Below are 21,271 nucleotides of genomic sequence, written 5' to 3' on the forward strand. Positions count from 1 at the left end.
TATAAGGAGATATTCTCTGAACTGGATTGGATTTTTATGCTTTAGCTGGTTTTAAAATATTTTAGGATTAATTTGTTCTACTGATTTATATATTTTATTACTGTTTATTGTTAATTTTTTGAAGGATTTGGTTATGTAAGGAGGAAGTCAGAGCTAGAGAGGGAGAATTGGTATAATAGTTTTGGGAAAAAATTTTTTAGCATATGTTTGTTTTATTTTTAACTATACCTTGTGTTTGTTCCGGGAAGCCAGGGGGGGAGGGGGGAGGGGGTTTGTGAAGGGAGAGGGGTTGGGGGGAAAGGGGAAAAAAAAATTTTTTTGTAAAACTTTTTGAATAAAAAAAGAAATAAATGCAACAAGACAAGGAGCAAGGCTGTTGTTTTCCAACAAAGAGCCCAAATGCAGTTGCTGGTCTTTTAAGCCTTGTGGGAGAAGCCAATCATCTTTTGGCCCTACTCCCAAGTTGTCCTCTTTGCTTGAGCTGCTCTTGCCTTCTGGCAGCTCTTCTCATGCGTGCATTAGGAACAGGCTCCTCCTGTTCCTCTGCCTCACTACTGTCAGCCTCTGGAGGCTCCGGAGTCCACACATCACTCCCAGATGGCCCCAGCCCCATCTCTGCCTCTGTCGCAGAGCCATCATCCAGGCCTTCCCCAGCCTCCAGGACTGGCCCATGTTCTTCCTCAGCCTTATCACTGTCTGACTCAGTTGCCAGCACCACAGGCTGCTGGTGGACAACAACACTATCCCTCACCACAGGGCTCTCCCCTGCATCCTGAACCAAGGCTAATGGAGGATATTCTACATTAGCCAGGAAAGGGGTCATCTGCATGGAGGTGTGTTGCGAGTTGTTGAATGTGAACTCTACTACTGCCAAATAATCCAACCAATTGTCTTGTTGCTGGTTCATGAAGCAGCGCAGGTATTGCTCCAGAATGCCGATAACTTTCTCAGTCCCGCCGTTGGTTTCCGGATGATGTGCTGACAAAAGGCAGATTTTTACATCCAAGGCCGTCATCAGCACTTTCCAAAAATGGGCAGTAAATTGAGCCCCTCGGTCTGATACAACTCTAGGCCTTGCAGCCAGAAAACGTGTTGGATAAACGTGGGGGTGGGGGTGCGAGCCGTCAGTAACCCACGACATGGAATGAAATGTACCATCTTCTTCAGCATGTCCACCACCACGAACACGGTCGGGAATGCAGAAGACAGAGGCAAGTCTGTCAAGAAGTCCATGGAAATGGCACCCCAGGATCTCTCTGATGGTTGAGTAGCCCTGGAGGGGCTCCTGTTGCCGATGGCCTGTCGGCAGTGAACACAGGACGTGACATAAGCCTGGACATCGTGTCACAATCAGGGCCACCAAAAAGTGTGAGAAACTAGATTCAGTGTCTTAAAGAGGCCAAAGTGCCCTGCCTCAGGATTATCATGGCACTGTGACAAGATGTAGAGCCTGTCTCGGTAGTGCAAGAGTTCATCGTGAAATGTCCATGGAAGTGGGCCCTACCTCTTCCTTCTGTTGCTCCACGTAAGCATTGTGCCACTGTGCTTCTCGAATCTGAGCCCATAAATCCACTGGTTCCTGAACCGCAGTGAAAGACTGTACAGGCAACACTGCCTGAAGCAGAAGCGGGTCTTCGATGTGGGAATACTCCGGTGTTCTCCAGAGTGCATCCGCCCTTTGGTTGCAACTTCTGGGGATGTATGTCACGTGGAAATTGAACCAGGCAAAGAGGAGGGACCGTCAAATCTGCCGTTGGTTCAGTTTCCGGGTGGTCTGTAGGAACTCCAAATTTTTATGGTCCATCTGGACTTCAGTTTGATGGCGGGCCCCCTTCAGAATATGTCTCCAGGCCTCAAATGCAGTAACTCCTTCTCCCAGATGGTGTAATTGTGCTCGGAAGGGTTGAGCTTCCGTGAATACGTGCAAGGGAAGAGGATACCACCAGACGCGTGAGCCTGAAGCAACAGCACACCAACAGCAACATCTGATGCATCTGCTTCCACCACAAACGGATGGTGGGGGTCAGGATGCTTCAAGATAGGCTTCATGAAGGCCTGTTTCAAGGCCTGGAATGCCTGCTGCTCGGGGGTATCCCACCAGAATGGGACCTTTTTCTGCAGAAGCCAAATGAATGGCCCAGTCAAGGCAGCAAAACCGGGGATAAAGATCCAATAATAGTTGGCGAATCCGAGAAGGCGCTGGACATTCTTCACTCGTCGAGGAGGTTGCCAACTACGCAAAGACTCCACCTTGCTCGGCTCCATGGCAATGCCAAGAGAGATGCGATGCCCCAGGAACTCAATGATGGACTATAAAAACTGGCATTTCTCCAGTTTAGCATACAGATGATGCTCTCGAAGACATTGCAAGACCAGGCGGAGGTGCTATTGGTGGCTCTTCCAGGAAGGAGAGTAGAACAGAATGTAGTCCAAGTAAATCACGACAAACTTGTCCAAGAGGTCCCTAAAAATGTTATTCATGAAATGTTGGAAGACAGCCAGAGCATTAGTCAGCCCAAACAGCATGACCAATGTCGGCTGACTCAAAATGTTCATAACAGGTGCCGAACACCGTCTTCCATTCATCCCCGAGAAGGATCCAAACAAGATTATAAGCCCCTCGCAAGTCCAATTTAGTGAACACGGTAGCCTCCCGAAACCATTTTAACAGTTCTGGAATAAGAGGCAGAGGATACTGGTTGCGCACCGTGATGGCATTTAACTTGCGGTAGTCGCAACAAAGCCGCAAGTCTCAAGTCTTCTTTTTCACGAAAGGACCGGGGCGAACAATGGCAATGACGAGGGCCAGATAAAACCCCAAGCCAGGTTTTGGTCCACAAAGTCCTGTAACGCAGCCAACTCAGGGTGTAACATCAAATACAAATGCCCCACTGGGAGTGGCGCATCCAGAATCAAATCAATGAGGCAGCCATATGGGCGGTGCAGGGGCAATTGGTCTGCCTTCTGCTCACTGAAAATATCCACAAAATCTTCAAGGTTGGAAGGCAAGGACACCCCGGTTGGGCCCTGCAGCTGGCCTGCGCAGACTTGGCGGGTGTGGTCCACACATTGCAGGCTCGGAAAAGAGATGAAGTTCTGGGACCAATAGATCTACAGGTCATGTGTCCGGAGCCAAGCCAAGCCCAAAACCACGGGAAAATGCAGGCCTGAGGTAATATATAACTGAATGGCCTCCTCATGAGACCTGATTGTCAGGCGCAAGGGTTGCATGGCAGCTGTAATTGGCCCAGACAGAAGCACCCAGCCATCAATGGTCTCCATGAGCATGGGAGGATCCACTGGACACTGAGGGACTGCATATTTGGCTGCAAATGCCACGTCCATAAAGTTAGTTGTAGCTCTGGAGTCCACCAAAGCGTGAGCCAGAATCCCCTGCTGACTATTGGACAAGAAGACTTTTGCCGCCAAAATCAGGTGCCAGGGGTGTCCGGGCTCCACATCCGTTGGTGCCTTGGTATTGCGTGCCCAACCCAGGGTCTCCCCTAGGGCTCAGGGTGTTTCCCGACAAGGTTTTCTGTGGCTTTGGGACAGGTCCAGGAGCTGGCTCCTCTCGTTGCTTCTTTGGACAAGAGGTCGCCATGTATCCGGGTTCCCTGCAATACAAGCACAACCCCCCTGATCGTCATCTAGTTTTCTCGGCCACTGACAGACGGGACAGCCTATTTCCATGGGCTCCTCCCATGGAGCCGGGGTCTCACACATGACTGGAACCACAAGGGTCTCCTGGCTGGCACAGTGACTGGTCCGTATCTGCAACCGGGTGTTGATCCTAAGACACAGATGTACCAGCGCATTGAGGGTCGGAGGGGTATCAACCCTGACCAGCTCATCCTGCAACTCCTCCGATAAGCCATCCTGGAATGCGTCCATGAGGGCCACCTCATTCCAGGTCGAATCCTGGCTAAGCAGCCGAAACTCACTGATATATTCCTGCAGCGGTTTCCGACCCTGCTTCAGGGTCTTCAGTCATCTGGTAGCATTCTGCATTTTGATGGGGTCCTCATACATAAATCTGAGATGCTCACAAAAACCCCTGAAATCGTCCAACAGAGGACTAGCCTGGACCAGCAGGAGCGTGGCCCAGCGAGCTGCAGAGCTGGAGAGGAGGCTGAGAAACCCCACTTTATCCCGGTCAATGGGGAAATCCTCTGTTCTCAGGCTGATAAAAAGCTGGCATTGTCCCATAAAAGCAGGAAATAAGGCTTGAGTTCTGTCAGACTTGTCTGGCACAGCAACATGACATTTTCTATGGGGAGGGGGAGAAGCTGGAGCTTGGAGCTGAGCCATCTGTGCAGATAACCAAGCTACTTTCTGCTGAAGTTGTGTGTTCTCGGCACAGTGTTTATGTACACTGAGAGCATATGCACCAAGACAAATTCCTTGCATTTTCCAATCACACTTAGCAAATAAAAAATTCTATTCTATTCTATTCTATTCTATTCTATTCTATTCTATTCTATTCTATTCTATTCTATTCTATTCTATTCTATTCCTATTCCTATTCCTATTCCTATTCCTATTCTAACTGACTACTTGAGACTACCAGTACAATCATAACTCAAACCAATGAACAGGTATAAGCTACAATCACTGTAATGCTCAAGATGCTCGGATATAGGATTATGAAGAATAGCAGTAAATACACACACGCACCCTCTTGGTTTTCGGTCTACTGCCTTAACCACTATATCAAATTGGTCTTATATAGATTATAAAATAATGTATCTTATTCTAGTGTTTTAATAACCCACCTTAAAGAGAGGATGGACTGCAGGCAATTGTCGGAACATAGCCACTGCAAAAACTTCTGAAATTAAGTGAGTCCGAAGCAGATGAGTCACAGTTTGATGTATATGGAAATCAGAAGAACGTACCCATATTTTGGCTAATAACCAATCATATTTAGCATCAGATGGAAGGAAAATAGGATTGCTTTGTTCAGGAGCTTGATTTATCTGAAAGGTTTAATAAAATAGTTAATATCTTCAACAACAACTAAAATTTTATTTTAATTGGATAAAACCAAAATTACCTGAATTGCAATAGGGAGAATTTTATTCTCTAAATTCTTATACAATAAACAGATAGGAGCAGCCAAATACTGTATTGTGCAGGGGTCTGTCTTATTGACTTCAACATCATCTAGAAGTTCATAGTCCACAATGAAAATATTTCCTAGCTGTCAAAAAAAAAAAGTTATGCAGCTTGAGGTTTAAAAATAATTCTGGAAGCATTAAATATTTTATCTTTGGAGTATTTATAACACAAACAGATGAATAACAAAATTTATAATAGGTTGAACAATTTAATTACTTCTGCCAGTCTGCTTTTTAAAAATTTTTATTTATATCTTTTTCTTTAACATATATAAGTATTTAGTAAACAGTGTATTGTCTGGGTCTTTTTACATATACATAATAATAGTAGTAATAATATTCTTTACTTGTATAGAATAATATTCTTCCAACTTCTAATTTCTACCTTTATCTAACTATTAATAAAACAAATCCCAAGTTAAAAAATATTCTGTGTCTTCTTCATCCTTTTATCTTTAATGTTAACCTATCCATTTCTACACAATCTAATATTTTTTTTATTATATCTGTAGGAGTTTCCTCATTTTTCCAATTTCGTGCAAATACAATTCTCGCTGCTGTCCAAACATGTAATATTACATATACATTCCCTTTGTCATATTTTTCTGGCAGTATACCTAACAAAAATATTTCTGGCTTTAAATCTATGTGTTGCTTTATCATTTTCTCTAACCATGTATGTATTTTTGTCCAATTTGTTTTGCCTTTGGACACGTCCACCACATATGGTAGTATGAACCTGGTATCTGATTGCATTTCCAACATTTGGCGGACAAGTTTTTAAACATCTTTGCTAGCCTTACCGGCGGCAAATGCCATCTATAAAACATTTTATACAAGTTTTCCTTGTATGTAGTTGCCGTTGTCAATTTATAATTTCTATCCCACAGTTTTTGCCATTTATCTAGTTCTATAGTATATCCAAAATATTTTGCCCATACTATCATTGTTTCTTTCACTTGTTCATCTTCCATTTTAAGGCTTAATAGATAACTATATATTTTCTTTATTAACTTTTCCTCTGTTCCTAATAGTATCTGATCAAGTATTGTTGACTCTTTATAGAAACCATATGTCTTTACATCTTTCTCGTATCTCAATTGTATTTACAAATGTGGTTACTGTGCAAGGTCTACCACTTGGTTTTGTAATTCCTGTTTAGTTTTAAGTTCCCTTTTTTCATTTAAAATATCTTTATATGATACAATTTTTTCCAAATTTACAACATTTGGATATATCAGTGCTTCAGTGGTGGGATTCAATTTTTTTTACACTGATTCTGTGGGCATGGCTTGGTGGGCATGATGTGGCTTGGTGGGCATGGAAGGGGAAGGATACTGTAAAATCTCAATTTCCACCCCACCCCACTCCAGGGGAAGGGAAGATTACTGTAAAATCTCCATTCCCTCCCCACCCCACTAACCTGCTTTCCAGCTTCATGTGCAGGGCAACAAAAGAAGACCCAGCCAATCAGCTGGGACTCGATCAGCTGGGACTTGGGAGGCAGCGAATAGATGAGGCCGGGCCAATCAGAGGTGGTATTTGCCAGTTCTTCAAATTAGTCAAAATTTCCCCTACTGGTTCTCCAGAACCGGTCAGAACTGGCTGAATACCACCTCTGCAGTGCTCTCCACTGTGGCAAGCCAGACATATTTTCATAAAAATTTTTGCTTTAACTTTTCCCATATTAGGAGTAGAGTGTTCCTCACATAATGTCTTTGAAAGTATCTATGTACTGTATTTTTCGGAATTTAAGACACACCTTTCCACCCAAAAAAGAGGTTGAAAATCTGGGTGCGTCTTATACCCCAAATGTAGCCCCACCCACCCGCTGGACCCCACCATTCAGACATTTTCGGCCTCCATGCATTGCATTTTTGGGTGGTTCTAGGCAACAGGGATCTGGGTTGGGGCACAGCCTGAGGAACAAACCTCTTCAGGACAGTCTGGGGGGGGGGATCTGCCCAGCGGCTTCGGCGAACAAGGTGGGCCCCACGGTTTGCAGTTGGTCCCCACCTCCATTTTTGGAATCGGGAAGGAAAGCGTTTTTGGGCGGCAGACCCGCAATCCCCTTCCTGATTCCAAAAACAAGGCATGCAGGAGCTTCCGGGGTGGAGTCACGCTGGTGTGGTGTAGAAAGATGGGACTCCATTCTTTTTGCCTGATTTTTTGTGTCTGGAGACTGGCAACGGTAAAGTTGGATCCTGTAGAGGACAGCAAAAGAAAAGGGAATATTTGGAGGCGACGGGGTGAAGGGCGATCCCCCGCCGCGGAGGGTGGATTCCCTGAAATCCGACACAGAAGAGACCATCTGCTCCTTTGGCTAGGTCCAGAGGCGTGACGGCCCGAGCAAATGGTGAGGAAGTGAAAGAGTGATAAACAGCAGGAGTGTCGGTGGTAAAAGTTTAAGCAGAAATAGGACACCTTACTACTTCTCTAAGCTGAGGAAATCTGCCAAGAAGTGGCTGAGTGAATTCCCAAAGTGTGAAAAGCAGCACCTAAGCAGTGGGAGCAGAAAAGTGGGAAAAAGTAAGCAGAAAGAGACAATATCAAATGGACTGAGAGTGAAAGTATTTACGTATTGTGAATGGTGATGTGAAAGACTGCCGTGCTTAAAGACTGGGAGAGTTCCTGTAATAGAGACAATAGTGTGGGATTTATACTGAGAGCAGAGGAACAACAGATCGTTCTTGGAAAGGGGAAAAAAAAGAGAGAGAGAGAGAGACGAAGCTGTGGAGAAGGGACAGTGACTGTGCAATTTATTGATAGCAACCATTTCCCACCTCGAAGAATGCTAAGTAGCAGTGAATTTAAAAAGCATAAAGATTAAAGAAAGAAAAAAAAACCTGATTACTAGGGCGATAACTCTGGAGTGGGATCTAATTATAATCAATTGACTATCTTTTATATCTTTTATATATTGATATATTTCTAGACCTTTTATTGAATAGATTCTAATATATTAATTGTTCCCCCCTGTCTTTTTCTATATACCTATATTTAATTATAGGATACTTTCTTTTTTATAGATTTACAAATTGATTATAGAATTGATCTTGCTTCTTTGTTCATTATATTTATAGTTATATTTGTTAAACTGGATTGATTTAAGATATTAATTTAGAATTAACTTAGGATATTGTATGTTAGATTTCAGATAGACAAAAATAAGTAAAAATAGTGCAGTATATAATAGTTGATTGGTATATTAATAGTGGATAGTAAACAAATTTTATATTTGATTAGATTACATTTGCATTCTATTTAGTATAATTTATCAGGCCTGGAAACCATACTAGGCCGTAGGTTTCAGACGCTGCCACATTTCTCCCCTGAGGGGAAGAAGGGGGGTTGATGGGTATGGTAACATTCTTCAAGCGGTAAAGGTCGGATTGTGTTTGCATCTGCAGAAGGAGTGGCATGAAGACGTTTCGGATAAAGTGGAAGAACGTTGGACCATGTGACCAGCAAAGGGGTTGGGGGGTGGGACTCTTGGGGTTTGTATAACTGAGAAAAGAATCCGGAAGTTTCAGTTTTGGAATTTCACTCATCGTGTGCCAGTTTCCTTATGCTAGTAAAGAACTTTGAAAGACAATGGCTTCAGAGTTTTTTGTTTTATGCAGAAGAGGTTTTTCTGGAACCTTGACATTATTCCAAAACTCAAACTTTCTTTGGTTTAACGGTACCCTCTCCTCCGCTCTGGGGGCCTGTTAGGGGGTGCTGGGCCCCAGCCTCTGCAACCTCCACAGTGGTGCGAAGACCCAGTGAAGATGGAAAGCCAACAAGCAGAAATCCTTGAAGGGGCAGTGAGGCTGGAATCTGAGGACTTGGTCAAGATCACCTACTTCCCATATGATTCAAAAGTTGTGGAACCTGCTTGGTGCACGGCCTAAAGACTCCAATTCATGGGTAAGCTGTCACTCCGGCCAAACCCCTCCCCATCAATTGCAAGAAGTGAGATCCCTAGGAGAAAACATTTCCCCAGGGCGGAATGGAGAGCCCGCTCCCTCTTCTCAATCTCAATGGAGGACAGTAAAAACTGGAGAATCGGGAGAGTCACTGGATTGGGGTCTGAGAAACCCCCTAAAATCGCAATCCCTATTGGACCTCCCGGAAACTTTTGAGCGTTTGGAAGTGAGGCCTCGTATAAGCTCAGCTCACCTCCCTCGAGAGCTATTGAATTTAGCTCAGCCTAAATTCATCTTCCCTCCCAGCAGAGAGGGGGAAATTACTGAAGCTCGAAGCCATTCCGATGAACGTGGGAGGCCCTCCCTTCCCTCCTTCACAAAGCAGGGAGTTCGGGCAGCACCAGTGACTTGGGGGGAACTGCAACCCCCCCAATTGACTTTTCCCGCCAGCCAAGGCCTACACTACCTCCTGCTGCTTCTATTCCTCCCGGTTGGGCATTTTATCCTGGACAAGGATGGATCCAATACCAATGGCAGCGAGCGGGTTCAGCCCCTTTCTTTCCTGGGGGCCCCCAGCCGGGTTTTGCCGCGCCAACTGAAGCATTTCAAGGACTTTCTTCTCAGCAGCCAGGGGGGATTCCACCTCCCTTTACAACTCAGCAACCAGACACGGTGGCTTCAACCCTCCCCCCGCAACAGGCGTTTTTACAGCAATCAGCAACAGCCATCCCACAAATTCCTCTTCAACCACAAGTAGGCCAGCTAAACCCACCTCCACCTCCTCACCCAGCCCCTCCTGCTTTCAAAGCAACCTTTGATGGGAATCCACACCACTTGGCTTACTTCCTCAGCAGAACTGAGGCTTACATTGAACAATATATACATCAATACCCATCAGAAAGAAGCTTAATCAACGCCATCTCAGATGGTATGAACGTCGGGCTAGCCTCAGAGTGGATAGCTCAACTACACAATGAATGTGCCCCTGAATTATGTTCACGGATTTATTACATTGCTTCGCAACCGGTTTCAAGATGATGACCTAATTGCAGAATGTGAAACCACCTTAAAAACGATGAGACAAGGTAACAGGTCTCTAAAGGAATTTGTATGGGATTTCGAAGAGTTGCTGATAACCTTAGACATTGGCCAGACCACATCCTCCTCCACTATTTCAAAGAGGCAATCGATCAAAAAATCAGAAAAGCCTGTTCCACCAGAGGAATCCCAGAACAACTAAATGACTGGTACAATGTGTCCATAGCTCTGGACAGAGAATTCAACCCCCGCCAAAGCCAATTAACAACTACAACTTGGCTTCCAGTGACGTCACCACTCCTGTAGGGCGCTTGAACAGGGCACTCCACGTTAGAAGATCGTAAAAGCCGGCAAAACAGCAGAAATCAGCTGTTTGCTGGCCTCAGCATACCCCCTGGGCGAAAAGGGGTTTGCAGAGCTGCGGGGAGTGGTAGATCTCCCCAGGGGCTTTGTTCTGAGGAGCGAAATTCCTGGGTTTGAGGTCCCACCGAGCCCCACTGTGCTCCGACTTCAAACGCGCTCCTGCTTTGTCAGGAAAAGGGAGTAGGGACCACTTCCGCTCAAAAGGACTTTTCAAATGGACTGACTTCTCAAGCAGACGGGGAAAATCACAAGCGTTCAGTCTTTGAAGTAGAAACAGCACGCAAGTATCCTGACCTTTTGAAATTGGAAACCTTTTTTTCTCTCTGCTTAATTGACTCTTTAAAATGGCGTCTGAAAGTGAAAGTGTGAAGTTCTCAGTCTAACAAAGTAGCACTATTTGTGGATTGTTATAAACGGAGCTCTCCTATACTGAAGGGGGCAAAGAAAAGCTTTTAAGTTTAAATTCTTGACTTTATTGAATTTTTAAGATTGAAATGAGTGCTAAGCCACCAAAACTCTCTGGAAGAAGGGGATCTGAAGCAAATCTTGAGGATATACTTAAAGAACAATTAAAACTTTATGAAGAGAGGCAAAAGGAGATGATGGAAAAACTTAATAAAGAAATAAGGGAAGAAATGAAGGAGAATAATGAAAAAATAAGAGAAGATATTATGCTGGCCTTTCAATGCTTGTCTAAAAAAGTTGAGGGAATGAAAGAAGGGATGCAACAGATTTCTCAGTCAAATAAGCACTTAGAAGATAAAATGGAAGGTATTCAGACAAAAGTGGATGAAAACAAAGATCAGGTTGTGATATTGCAGTACAAGCTTATGGAAGGAGCTCTTAGAATTTGTGGCTTACAGGACCAGAGAGGAGAGGACCTAAGAAAAATCATATCAGAAGCATTGGCTGAATTTATTGAAGTGGAACCCCAAGAGGTAACTTATCAAATTGGTAAAATATATAGAGTTAATTCTTGGATCGCAAGACAGAGAAAGCTACATTGTGGTTTATTTTGTGAAAAGAACTATGAGAAATCAGATTTTGCAAGTTGCATATCAGAACACCTTGAAAATTGGAGAACAGGAGTTGAAGGTCCTGAAAGAGATTCCTTCCAAGATGTTAAGAGACAGGAAGGATTTTTTTCTTTTTCACACAAGAACTTAAAAAACACCAGATTCAATTTAGATGGGAGGTGCCAGTTGTTCTGACAGTATTTTATCAAGGAAGGAGATACCGGATTGACACTGTGCTAAAGGCAAAGGAGTTTCTCTCTACAGTCTTGAAAGTTGAAATAGAAGTGATAGAAAAACTTCAAGAGATTCAAGAGGGTGTGATGACCCAAGAGGCCTCATTGCTGCCAGCACCAGAGGAGCCACAAGAGCAAAGGGTGACAAGAGGAGCTCTTAAGCGTAAAGAAGAGCAACAGCTTCAAAGTAAAAGTCAGGACCCCAGAATGGAAGCTGTGGGAGGAGCTAGACGGAAGATACCGGAGGAGGATCTTCTGTTGTCTGCTTCAAAGCTTCAGGAGGCCAGCAATGGCAAATAGAATTTTGTCATGGAATGTTAATGGCTTGAATTCAGCTCAGAAAAGAAGGAAAATATTTCACAATTTGAAACAATTTAAAAATGATGTGATTTGCCTACAAGAGACACATATCAAATTATCAGACCAAAAATAATTAATAAATTCAAAATTAGGTAAACATTTTGTTGCATCAGCTTTGGACAAGAAAAATGGTATAGTTGTATATATCAGGAAGGATATACCAGCTAAGTTAATTGAGGCAGATACTTAAGGAAGATTTATTGCTATTGAACTGGTGATAGAAGCAAAAAAGACATTACTGATAGGTATATATGCGCCTAATCAGCAACAAGAAAAGTTTTATAAAATGTTGCATGAGAGGTTGACCCTCTGGGATTACAGTTTGTTTATTTTATTAGGAGACTGGAATGGAGTAATTGACACAAGAAACGATAAGAGAACCTCTTCTAAGAAGATACCTATACATGCAAAACTACCAAAATCTTTTTTTGAAATGATGGAAGACTTTGAGTTTAGAGATATATGGAGGTTGCGGAATCCAGATGAGAGAGATTTTACTTTTTTTCCGATAGGCATCAATCTTTTTCACGTATTGATTTTATCTTAATTTCTAATGGCTTGCTTTCTAGGGTGAAAAAAAGGAAGATATTTCCAAGGTGTTTAACTGACCATAGCCCAGTTTGGATGGAATTACTACAAGGAAAAAAGGGTGGTAGAACATGGAGGCTAAATGAAAATTTGTTTAGATATGAGGATAATGTAAATCAATGTAAGAAACAGATGAAGGAATTTTTTGATTTTAATATGAACAAGGGGACACCGATAGGAACTGTTTGGGATGCGAGTAAAGCTTTTATTAGAGGTATATTGATATATTTGGACAATAGGCAGAGGAATAATAAACAAAGGCAGCGTAGGTACTTGGAAGAAGAAATTCTAAAGAAACAACAATTATTAATACAAAACCCACAAGACCAGAAACTTAAAGAGGCTATAAGGATATTACAGAGTCAATTTAATATGTTAATGGCAGACCAGGTGGCAACAAATATACAATATGCTAAACATAATACCTTTTGTAATGCAAATAAACCTGGGAGGTGGCTGGCATATAACTTAAGGAAAAAACAGAAAGCACATATCATAGAAAAAATAAAATATAAAGGTAAAGAGATATATCAACAGGACAAAATTAAAAAGGCCTTCTCAGAATTTTACACTACTTTATATGCGAAAGATAAAATACTGAATAGGGACATGTATGATTATTTGAAAGATTATAAGGTTAATACTCTGACATTAGAACAAAGGGAAGAGTTGAATCGGCCAATAGCTACTGGAGAAATAGTGGAGGCAATTAAAAAATTAAAAATGGGGAAAACCCCCGGTACAGATGGACTTACAGCAAGTTATTACAAAAAGTTACAGGATGAAATACTTTACCACTTAAAGAATTATTTAATCAGATACAATTAGGAGGGGGAATACCCCCGTTGTGGAAAACATCCTTTATCTTACTGATACCAAAAGAGAAACAAGATTGCTCTAAACCTGGGAATTATAGGCTGATCTCACTTTTAAATAATGACTACAAGATGTTTGTTAAAATAATAGCGAATAGATTAATGTTAGTTTTACAACGAAGAATTCATACTGATCAATCTGGATTTATAGCCCCCAAGTTAGGAAAGTTATTTACATCATTAGCCAAATCCAAAAAATGGGGAATAGCAGCATATATAAAGGAATGGCTAAAGCCTAAACAATTGTTCACAGACAAAGAAGGAAGGACATTAGTGATAGAAATTTATATAAAATGAAAAAGAGTAGTCGTTGCAATTATATATGTACCAAATATAAGACCGAAAGAATATTATAGCAAATTATATAAACAATTACTAACATTACAATTTGATAATATTTGTATACTAGGAGACTTCAATGGAATGATAGACTCAAAAAAAGACTATAAAACAGGAACAAAATAGAATCACGATAGGAAAACTCTACCAACTGTATTTTTTGATATCATCCAAGAATTAAATTTGAAAGATACATGGAGAGAAAATAATCCACAAAAGACCCAATATACTTTCCTCTCCAATCCCCACCAATCATTGTCCAGAATAGACAAGTCATGAATGGACCCAGAAACAGCAAAAGAAATATTGAAAATAGAAATTGCAACAAACATCTGGGCGGACCACAGTCCAATAAAAATTAAATGGAAAGGAGAAATAAAAAAGAAAAGGAGGTGGACCATGAGCCAGAGAGTGATTACGGAAAAAAGTTATATTACATATGTAAAAAAAGAGCTTGAATTATTTTTAAAAGAAAATTGGAACGAACAAACTATCACCCAAAACCTATGGGACACACTAAAAGCATACGCGAGGGGTATATTGATTGCATATATAGCCCGAAGAAATAAAAATAAAAAGAAGCAATATACAGACCTTCAGGAAAAACTGGGAGAATTAGAACTTAAATTACAAGAACAACCCTTAAATCAGAAAATGAAAGAACAGAAAGAAATTACCAAACACAAATGAAATCTAATTACACAGGAAGAAGTGGCGCAAAAGATTAGAGCAGTCAGACAAAACTATTTTGAAAATGCCAACAAACTAGGTAGATGGCTTGCTCACAAATTAAAAAAAGAAAAGGAAAAGAAATGAATACGAAATTTAGAAGATGAAGAAGGGACAGTGCACTTTCAGAAAGACAAAATAAAAACCATAGAGACAAATTACTTTCAAGCCTTGTATAGACAAGAAAAAATAGATGAAAATGATGTTAAGAGATATTTAAGAGAGAGGAGTCACCCAAATATACCAGACCTAACTAAAGAAATATTAAATGGGAAAATAATGACAGGTGAGTTGAAAAGGGCAATACAAAAACAAAAAAATAACAAAACTCCAGGCCCAGATGGAATCCCGGCTGAATTTTATAAGGAATTTCAATAATTATTAGATAAATTATTATTACAAACATATAACAAAGTATTAGAGAATGCAAAGATACCAAAATCCTGGATGGAAGCTTTAATAACACTTATTCCCAAAAGTAATACTGAAAAACAGAAGATTCAGAACTATAGGCCTATCTCATTGTTAAATGCTGATTACAAGATATTTATGCCCATAATAGCAGAGAGGATTAAAGGTTTATTAAATGAAATTATTAAATCAGACCAAAATGGTTTTTTGCCCAACAGATATATCAAAAATAATATGAGAACCATCATAAATGTACTTGAATATTATGAAGCCCACCCAGATAAGCAAGTAGCTCTGATATTCTTAGACGCACATAAAGCTTTTTACAACCTGAACTGGGACTTTATGATCAACCAATTAATAGAAATGAATTGGGGGAAAACTTCATAGAAATGATTAGAGCAATTTATTCCACGCAGAGAGCAAAAATAATTATAAATAAACGGAAAGCTTTAATATAGAAAAAGGAGTACGACAAGGATGCCCTCTGTCCCCCCATTATTCATTCTATCCATAGAAATATTAATGTCACAAATTAGAGAAAACTCAGAAATTAAAGGATTAAAAATTAAATCACAGGAATACAAAGTCCAAGCATTTACCGATGATCTGGTATTCATTGAGGAGCCCCTAGAATCTGGACAATCATCATCATCATCATCATCATCATCATCATCATCATCATCATTATTATTATTATTATTATTATTATTTGAAGACAAGAATCTGGACAATTATTATTACCCTTCTTGTTTTCAATATTTTTCCATTTAGTCTCCTCAACTTCATTGTGCTATTTCCCTTTTTATTTTCCCCTTCTTTGAAGACCCCTTCACCTCTCCCCTTAAACTGACTTAAAGTTTCACAATCATTTAATAATTCATCATCAATATTTTTTTCTTTGTCTTCCAACACCCTCTCTTGCTTCATGGTTTCTTTGTTTGCTATAAGTTCCGGTGCAGCTTTTAATTCTTCTGATTCCTGCTTTCCATAAGGTCTTGTAATTATTTCTTTTATTTCTTGCTTTATACGCATCTTTTTCATCATTTCAATTATTCCCTGCACAATTCTTTATTTTCAGGGTTTTATTTCTTGTTTTTATCAAAGTCAAACAGCTTGCTGACAAAATCCTCCCTTTTGATTCTCACCAGCCTTATCACTCCAGTAGAGGAATTTTCCACAACAAATATTAGTCAATGTAATTTTCTCTTCCGTCTGCGGGTGTCTCTTTCAAATCCACAATTCTTATCAACAATTAACAAAAGTATCCATTTTGTTTCTTTTACTTAGAGTTGCGCTTTATTTTGCTTTAACTTTTTAATTGTTCCAATTAGTTCCATTTAAAATCCATGTCCCAATTTACTTTGTTCCAACTCATAGAGGAAGAAGAAAATCAGAGAAGTTTCACCACATTGTAATTTTAAATCCCCCGGGTTTTTTTTCCTTTTTATATTTCACAAGTTTTAAAAGTCTCCAAATTTCCTCTGACCATGCCACAATCTGGCGTGTTGTGTTCCAAATGATGATCCATCTGTGTTCAAAAGTCCTTCACCTTCTAATTTTCAACAACTTTTTCCAATTTATGTTCCCATGTCTTTGGATACACATAAGTCGTATTTTTTACATAATGACAAGTGGATTAATTTAGCAACTTGGTCATGTCTAGCTTTGTAATCAGTTTGTGAGATTTTGCTACACTCTCATATTAAATGTGAAACAGTTTCAACTTTGTCATTGCAAAGTTGGCAGTTTGAATTATCAGTGGATTTTTGTATCTTCACTTTCATGGCATTAGTTTGTAGTGCTTGTTCTTGAGCAGCAAGTATTAAACCTTCCATTTCTTTCTTGATGGTCCACATCTTAAGCCATACCCATGTCAAGTTGTTATCACATTTTTCTGCAATGCTTTTCAAGTGTTGTCCATGCAACACTTGGTTTTCCATCTATTTAATCTGTCATCCAGCTGTTTTTCCTTATATTTTGTCTTTGTTTTTGTTGTTTTAATCATTCCGTTTTCACAGCCTGCAACAATTTTTCTGTACTTTGGTTCACATAATCGTTCAAACTTCATTTTTCTTCTTCTACAGTTTGATGGATTTGCAAGAGCTCTGAGCTCTCTGCCCCCTATTCTTCTTGACAGGTACAACCTGTTGATGTCACTTCATGGGTGTAAAGCATATCACTGGAACTGCCCATGTATTAATAGTTTTAATTATGTTTCCAGCATTCAGTTTTGATTTTAATATTTTGCGGACCCCCCCCCCCGATGTATTCCTTTTTGACTTCCATTCAGGATGTTATCTGCTTCCAATATGCCTAGGTATTTATAACCATCAGCCTTTGCTAATGTTTTCATAATGCTTTCAGTTCCCAGTTCTATTCCTTCTATTTTTTCCATTTTTCCTCACTGCATGGATAATATAGCACATTTTTCAAGTCCAAAGTTCATTCTGATGTCTCTGCTGAACAATTGAACTTTGCTGAGTACTGATTTAAGTTCAGTGGGGCTTTTTGCATATAATTTTAAGTTGTCCATGTACAGTAGATGATTTATCTTGTCGTGCTGGCTTGAGATTTGAGGTTGAGTTTGGCATTTCACCTTCCTGCCTTTTGTGAACTTCTCGCTGCACTCAAGGAAAGCAGAAGCAGCAGAGACCCTGGCTTGTTTCTCTCCCCCAAATTCCGTACGGGAGAGGGCGGTACCGGCATGAGGTTTGTCATACCAGTGCAGCCTCTTGGAGCAGGACCCTATAAGGCTTGTTGTGGCATTGCATGTGTGATGAGCTTCATCACATCAGTGCAGCTGGCGTCCTGCCACTCGCGGCTGTGCCGTTATGTCAAACCTCATAGCAGAGCCGCCGCTTGTATGCGCAACAAGCCTTGCAGTGACTTGCTCCAAGAGGCTGCACCAGTGCGACGAGTCTCACAAAGACTCATTTCTGGCAGAGTTTGGGGGAGAGAAAGAAAGACCAGGGTCTCTGCTGCTGCTTCTGAAAATATTTGAGAATCCAGCCAGAGAGAAGGGGCATGGATTCCCATGCCTTCCTTTACAGGAGGATGCTTCACACCTATGACATCAGAAGGAACCCTGCGAGGAGACGCTGCTATCACCCGCAGAGACACAGAGACAGAGCAAAGTTCATTGAAGACACTTCCCTCTCTGGCTGGCCCAAAAGATGCTCACCCCTGAGGATGAATCAGACGCCTTGCTGGAGAAACCGCCCCACACCAACCCAGGCTTCCTAAATCTCTCGCTCCCCAGATCGTCCTCCTCGTGAAGAAAGCCCAACCTGCTGCAAATGCCACCTCTTCGTCGTGGTGAAACTCCTCTTTGAAAGGACAATCTGCAGGTGGGGGGGAGATTTCCTGCACATCAGCATGGCATCTCCTCACAGGGCTCCTTCCGATGTTCAAAGATGTGAACTGATCTCCTGTAAAGGAAGGCATGGAAATCCCTACCCCTTCTCTATGGTCAGATTCTCAAATATTTTCAAGCAAAATACTACCGAGAGAGGGAAGTATCTCTTTCCCCTCCTTCACCAAACTTTGCGTATAGGCATGAAGTTTTACAAAGCTCCTTAATCCGCAGCTGCTAGCTCCCTAGCTTTATGCTTTTTATACACATACTGACATACCCACCCTGCCTGGGGCTGCTGTTTCCCCCTCCCAAGACTCCATTTCCAAGAAAAGAAGAGACCTGGGGCGGCACTGGGGTTTCCCCCCACCCTGGCTCCTCTCAGCCTCAACTTTGCTCCTGAAACTCTGCAGGCCACTTCTCTGGTTGAGTTCCACCAGAGCTTGGTTCTGGAAGAGACCCCTGGAGAGCCAAAGGAGGGCTGAGGGCAAGGAGTGAGGCTAAGCTGATCACTTCCCCTTTGCTTTCTCTCCCAAAAGCACTCCTCGGGCGTGGCCACGTCTGCAGCAGGAGACACGCGCCTTGCACTGACTTTCCAAAGGGTACTGCAACATCAGCTACTAGTATCCACATTTTTCTTTTACCATTATTTCATCATGACCCACGTGGCCCAGTACGGTGTTGAAAGTTAACATTTCAGAAATGTTACCGTAGGTGCGGAAGAAAGGACGATGTGCAGGAAAATCCCACCCCCCATTTGCAGATCGTTCTTTCAAACAGGAGCCCTGCACAAACGCACATCCAAAAACGCTCCCTCCATGGCTTCAGAGCATCCAGTCTTGCAATCCTGTGCAAGTAAGGAAGAAATGTGCTCCAAAGCTGAAAGGAGACCTCCGCAGCTATGATAACATTTCTGAAATGTTGGACTTCTGGCAGTGATGTCATGGTGGAGCAGGCGAGGGGACAGAGTTCTGTCCCTAAACCCTGAAAAATCTTCGCTAAGAGCTCGCTTTTAGGGCGCTATCCATCTTGGAGGGATCGATAAACTAAAGAGGAAGCTCCGTAGGTGCTAGTGATGGAAAGCAACCACCGGAGCAGTCAGGAGCAGCAAACTGGCAGAGAGGAAGTCGGTCTTTATGACTGGCCTGGAGTGATGAATATTGCATAAGTGGGAAGCAAAGAGTGAAAAGCACAGCAGCATTCGACAGAGGAAAACCCCCCGAAGAAGATCAGAGGTGTGTGATAAAATGCCGAAGAGAAAAAGGCAGAGAGAGAATGACTCAGCAGGTCTGGGAAGGCGCCTAAAATGGAGTAAACTGCAGACTGGAGAGATAAAATACACAGAGAACAGCGCACAGCAGTTTGGGCCCCAGATTGAAATCCATAAATTGCAATGATTGGTGAGTGAGAGATTTAAAGAAAAATGAGCTGAGATAAATAAAAGGAGATGAAGAGAATTTGAAAACATAAATAAAGACTGATTAGAATTAAAGATTTAAATTGGAACCAGAAAATAGAGACTAAAAGTACTGGCTAGCGGAATATAATTTGGCAAGACAAATGATTTGTGAAATTTGAACTTTGATGGACAAATACTTCTGTAAAATGGAATAGTGGATTGATTGGACTTATAGAAGGAGGGAAAAACAAAAAGAGGAGAAGAAATAGAAGAAGAAATAAGAAAAGCCGCCAGGTGGAATTGTGGATATATTAAAAATTGAGTCTGAAGAGGAAATTGGAAATAAGACTGATGTAATATTGCAACACCTTGGAGAAAAAAAAGGTACAGATGATAAACCAAAGGAACTAAATGAATTATTGAACTGAATTAAATTGATCATTGGATTAACTGGAATATTACCGGATTTATATTGATAACTTTATATATTTATATAAATGCTGAGCAAAGAAATATTGTCAAAAATAATTTAAGAAATTAAGAGTATAAAAAAACAAAACTGTATAAATATATGTATTACATAGGGTGATTAAGAAATATATATGTTTTCTGAGGTTTTCGCGGGTGTTTGTATGTAGGTCTTTGGTTATTCAGGTTTTCTCCCGTGTAAAATTGGAAGTGTCTTGGCGACGTTTCGACGAAATCCCATTCATCATCTTCAGGCTAGGTGTTTACAGCTTCGTGCTTCTAGGAGCAATGTGTGATCGCAGCTGTTTCTTCCTTTTAACTGCTAGTGGGGGTTTGAACTGATTGGTTGGGAGCTTGGCTGTGTTCTGATTGGGTGGAGGTGTGTTCTGATTGGGTGGGGGTTTGGCTGTGCTCTGATTGGATGGCTAACCCCTCCAATCCATACATGCAGCAGACTGACATCCACCATGAAGTTGCAGCACGACCATGAACGCGAAGCCAAACAACAGCAATGCAGCTCACCAATTCAAATCCCCCTGCAACTCAGACTAACTGAGCACAACCAAGCCCCCCCCAAACAGAACCCCCCCCCATCCAATCAGAGCACAGCCAACCCACCATCCAATCAGAGCATAGTCAAACCCCCACCCAATCAGAACACACCTCCACCCAATCAGAACACAGCCAAGCTCCCAACCAATCAGTTCAAACCCCCACTAGCAGTTAAAAGGAAGAAATAGCTGCGATCACACATTGCTCCTAGGAGCACGAAGCTGTAAACACCAGCCTGAAGATGATAAATGAGACTTGGTCGAAACGTCGCCAAGATACTTCCAATTTTACGTGGGAGAAAACCCGAATAACCAAAGACCTACATACAAACACCCGCAAAAACCTCAGAAAACAAATATATATATGTATGTATGTATGTATGTATAACATACATAAGAAAGTGTCATAAGTGTGGGAGAAGAAAGGGGAAAATTCCATAAGATTGTAAAAAATAAGATATATATTTGTATATTTAAATATAGAATACCCTGTGTGAAAAATACTTAAAAAAGAGAATACC

General features: G+C 41.4%; 1 protein-coding gene across 3 annotated transcripts in view; it reads right to left on the reverse strand.

The window, feature by feature from the left end:
* ALOX5 (arachidonate 5-lipoxygenase) overlaps nt 1–21,271 on the reverse strand; it is a 266,743-nt gene that overhangs the window by 143,155 nt on the left and 102,317 nt on the right. For all 3 annotated transcript variants that reach the window (XM_058176554.1, XM_058176555.1, XM_058176553.1), the window contains exons 7-8: nt 5,054–5,200; nt 4,773–4,976 (exon numbers count right to left, since the gene is read on the reverse strand). In XM_058176554.1, the coding sequence (XP_058032537.1) occupies nt 4,773–4,976; nt 5,054–5,200 (351 nt within the window). The remainder of the gene's footprint in view (nt 1–4,772; nt 4,977–5,053; nt 5,201–21,271) is intronic.

This window comes from Ahaetulla prasina, chromosome 3, assembly GCF_028640845.1.
Source record: "Ahaetulla prasina isolate Xishuangbanna chromosome 3, ASM2864084v1, whole genome shotgun sequence".
Lineage (NCBI taxonomy): Eukaryota > Metazoa > Chordata > Lepidosauria > Squamata > Colubridae > Ahaetulla > Ahaetulla prasina.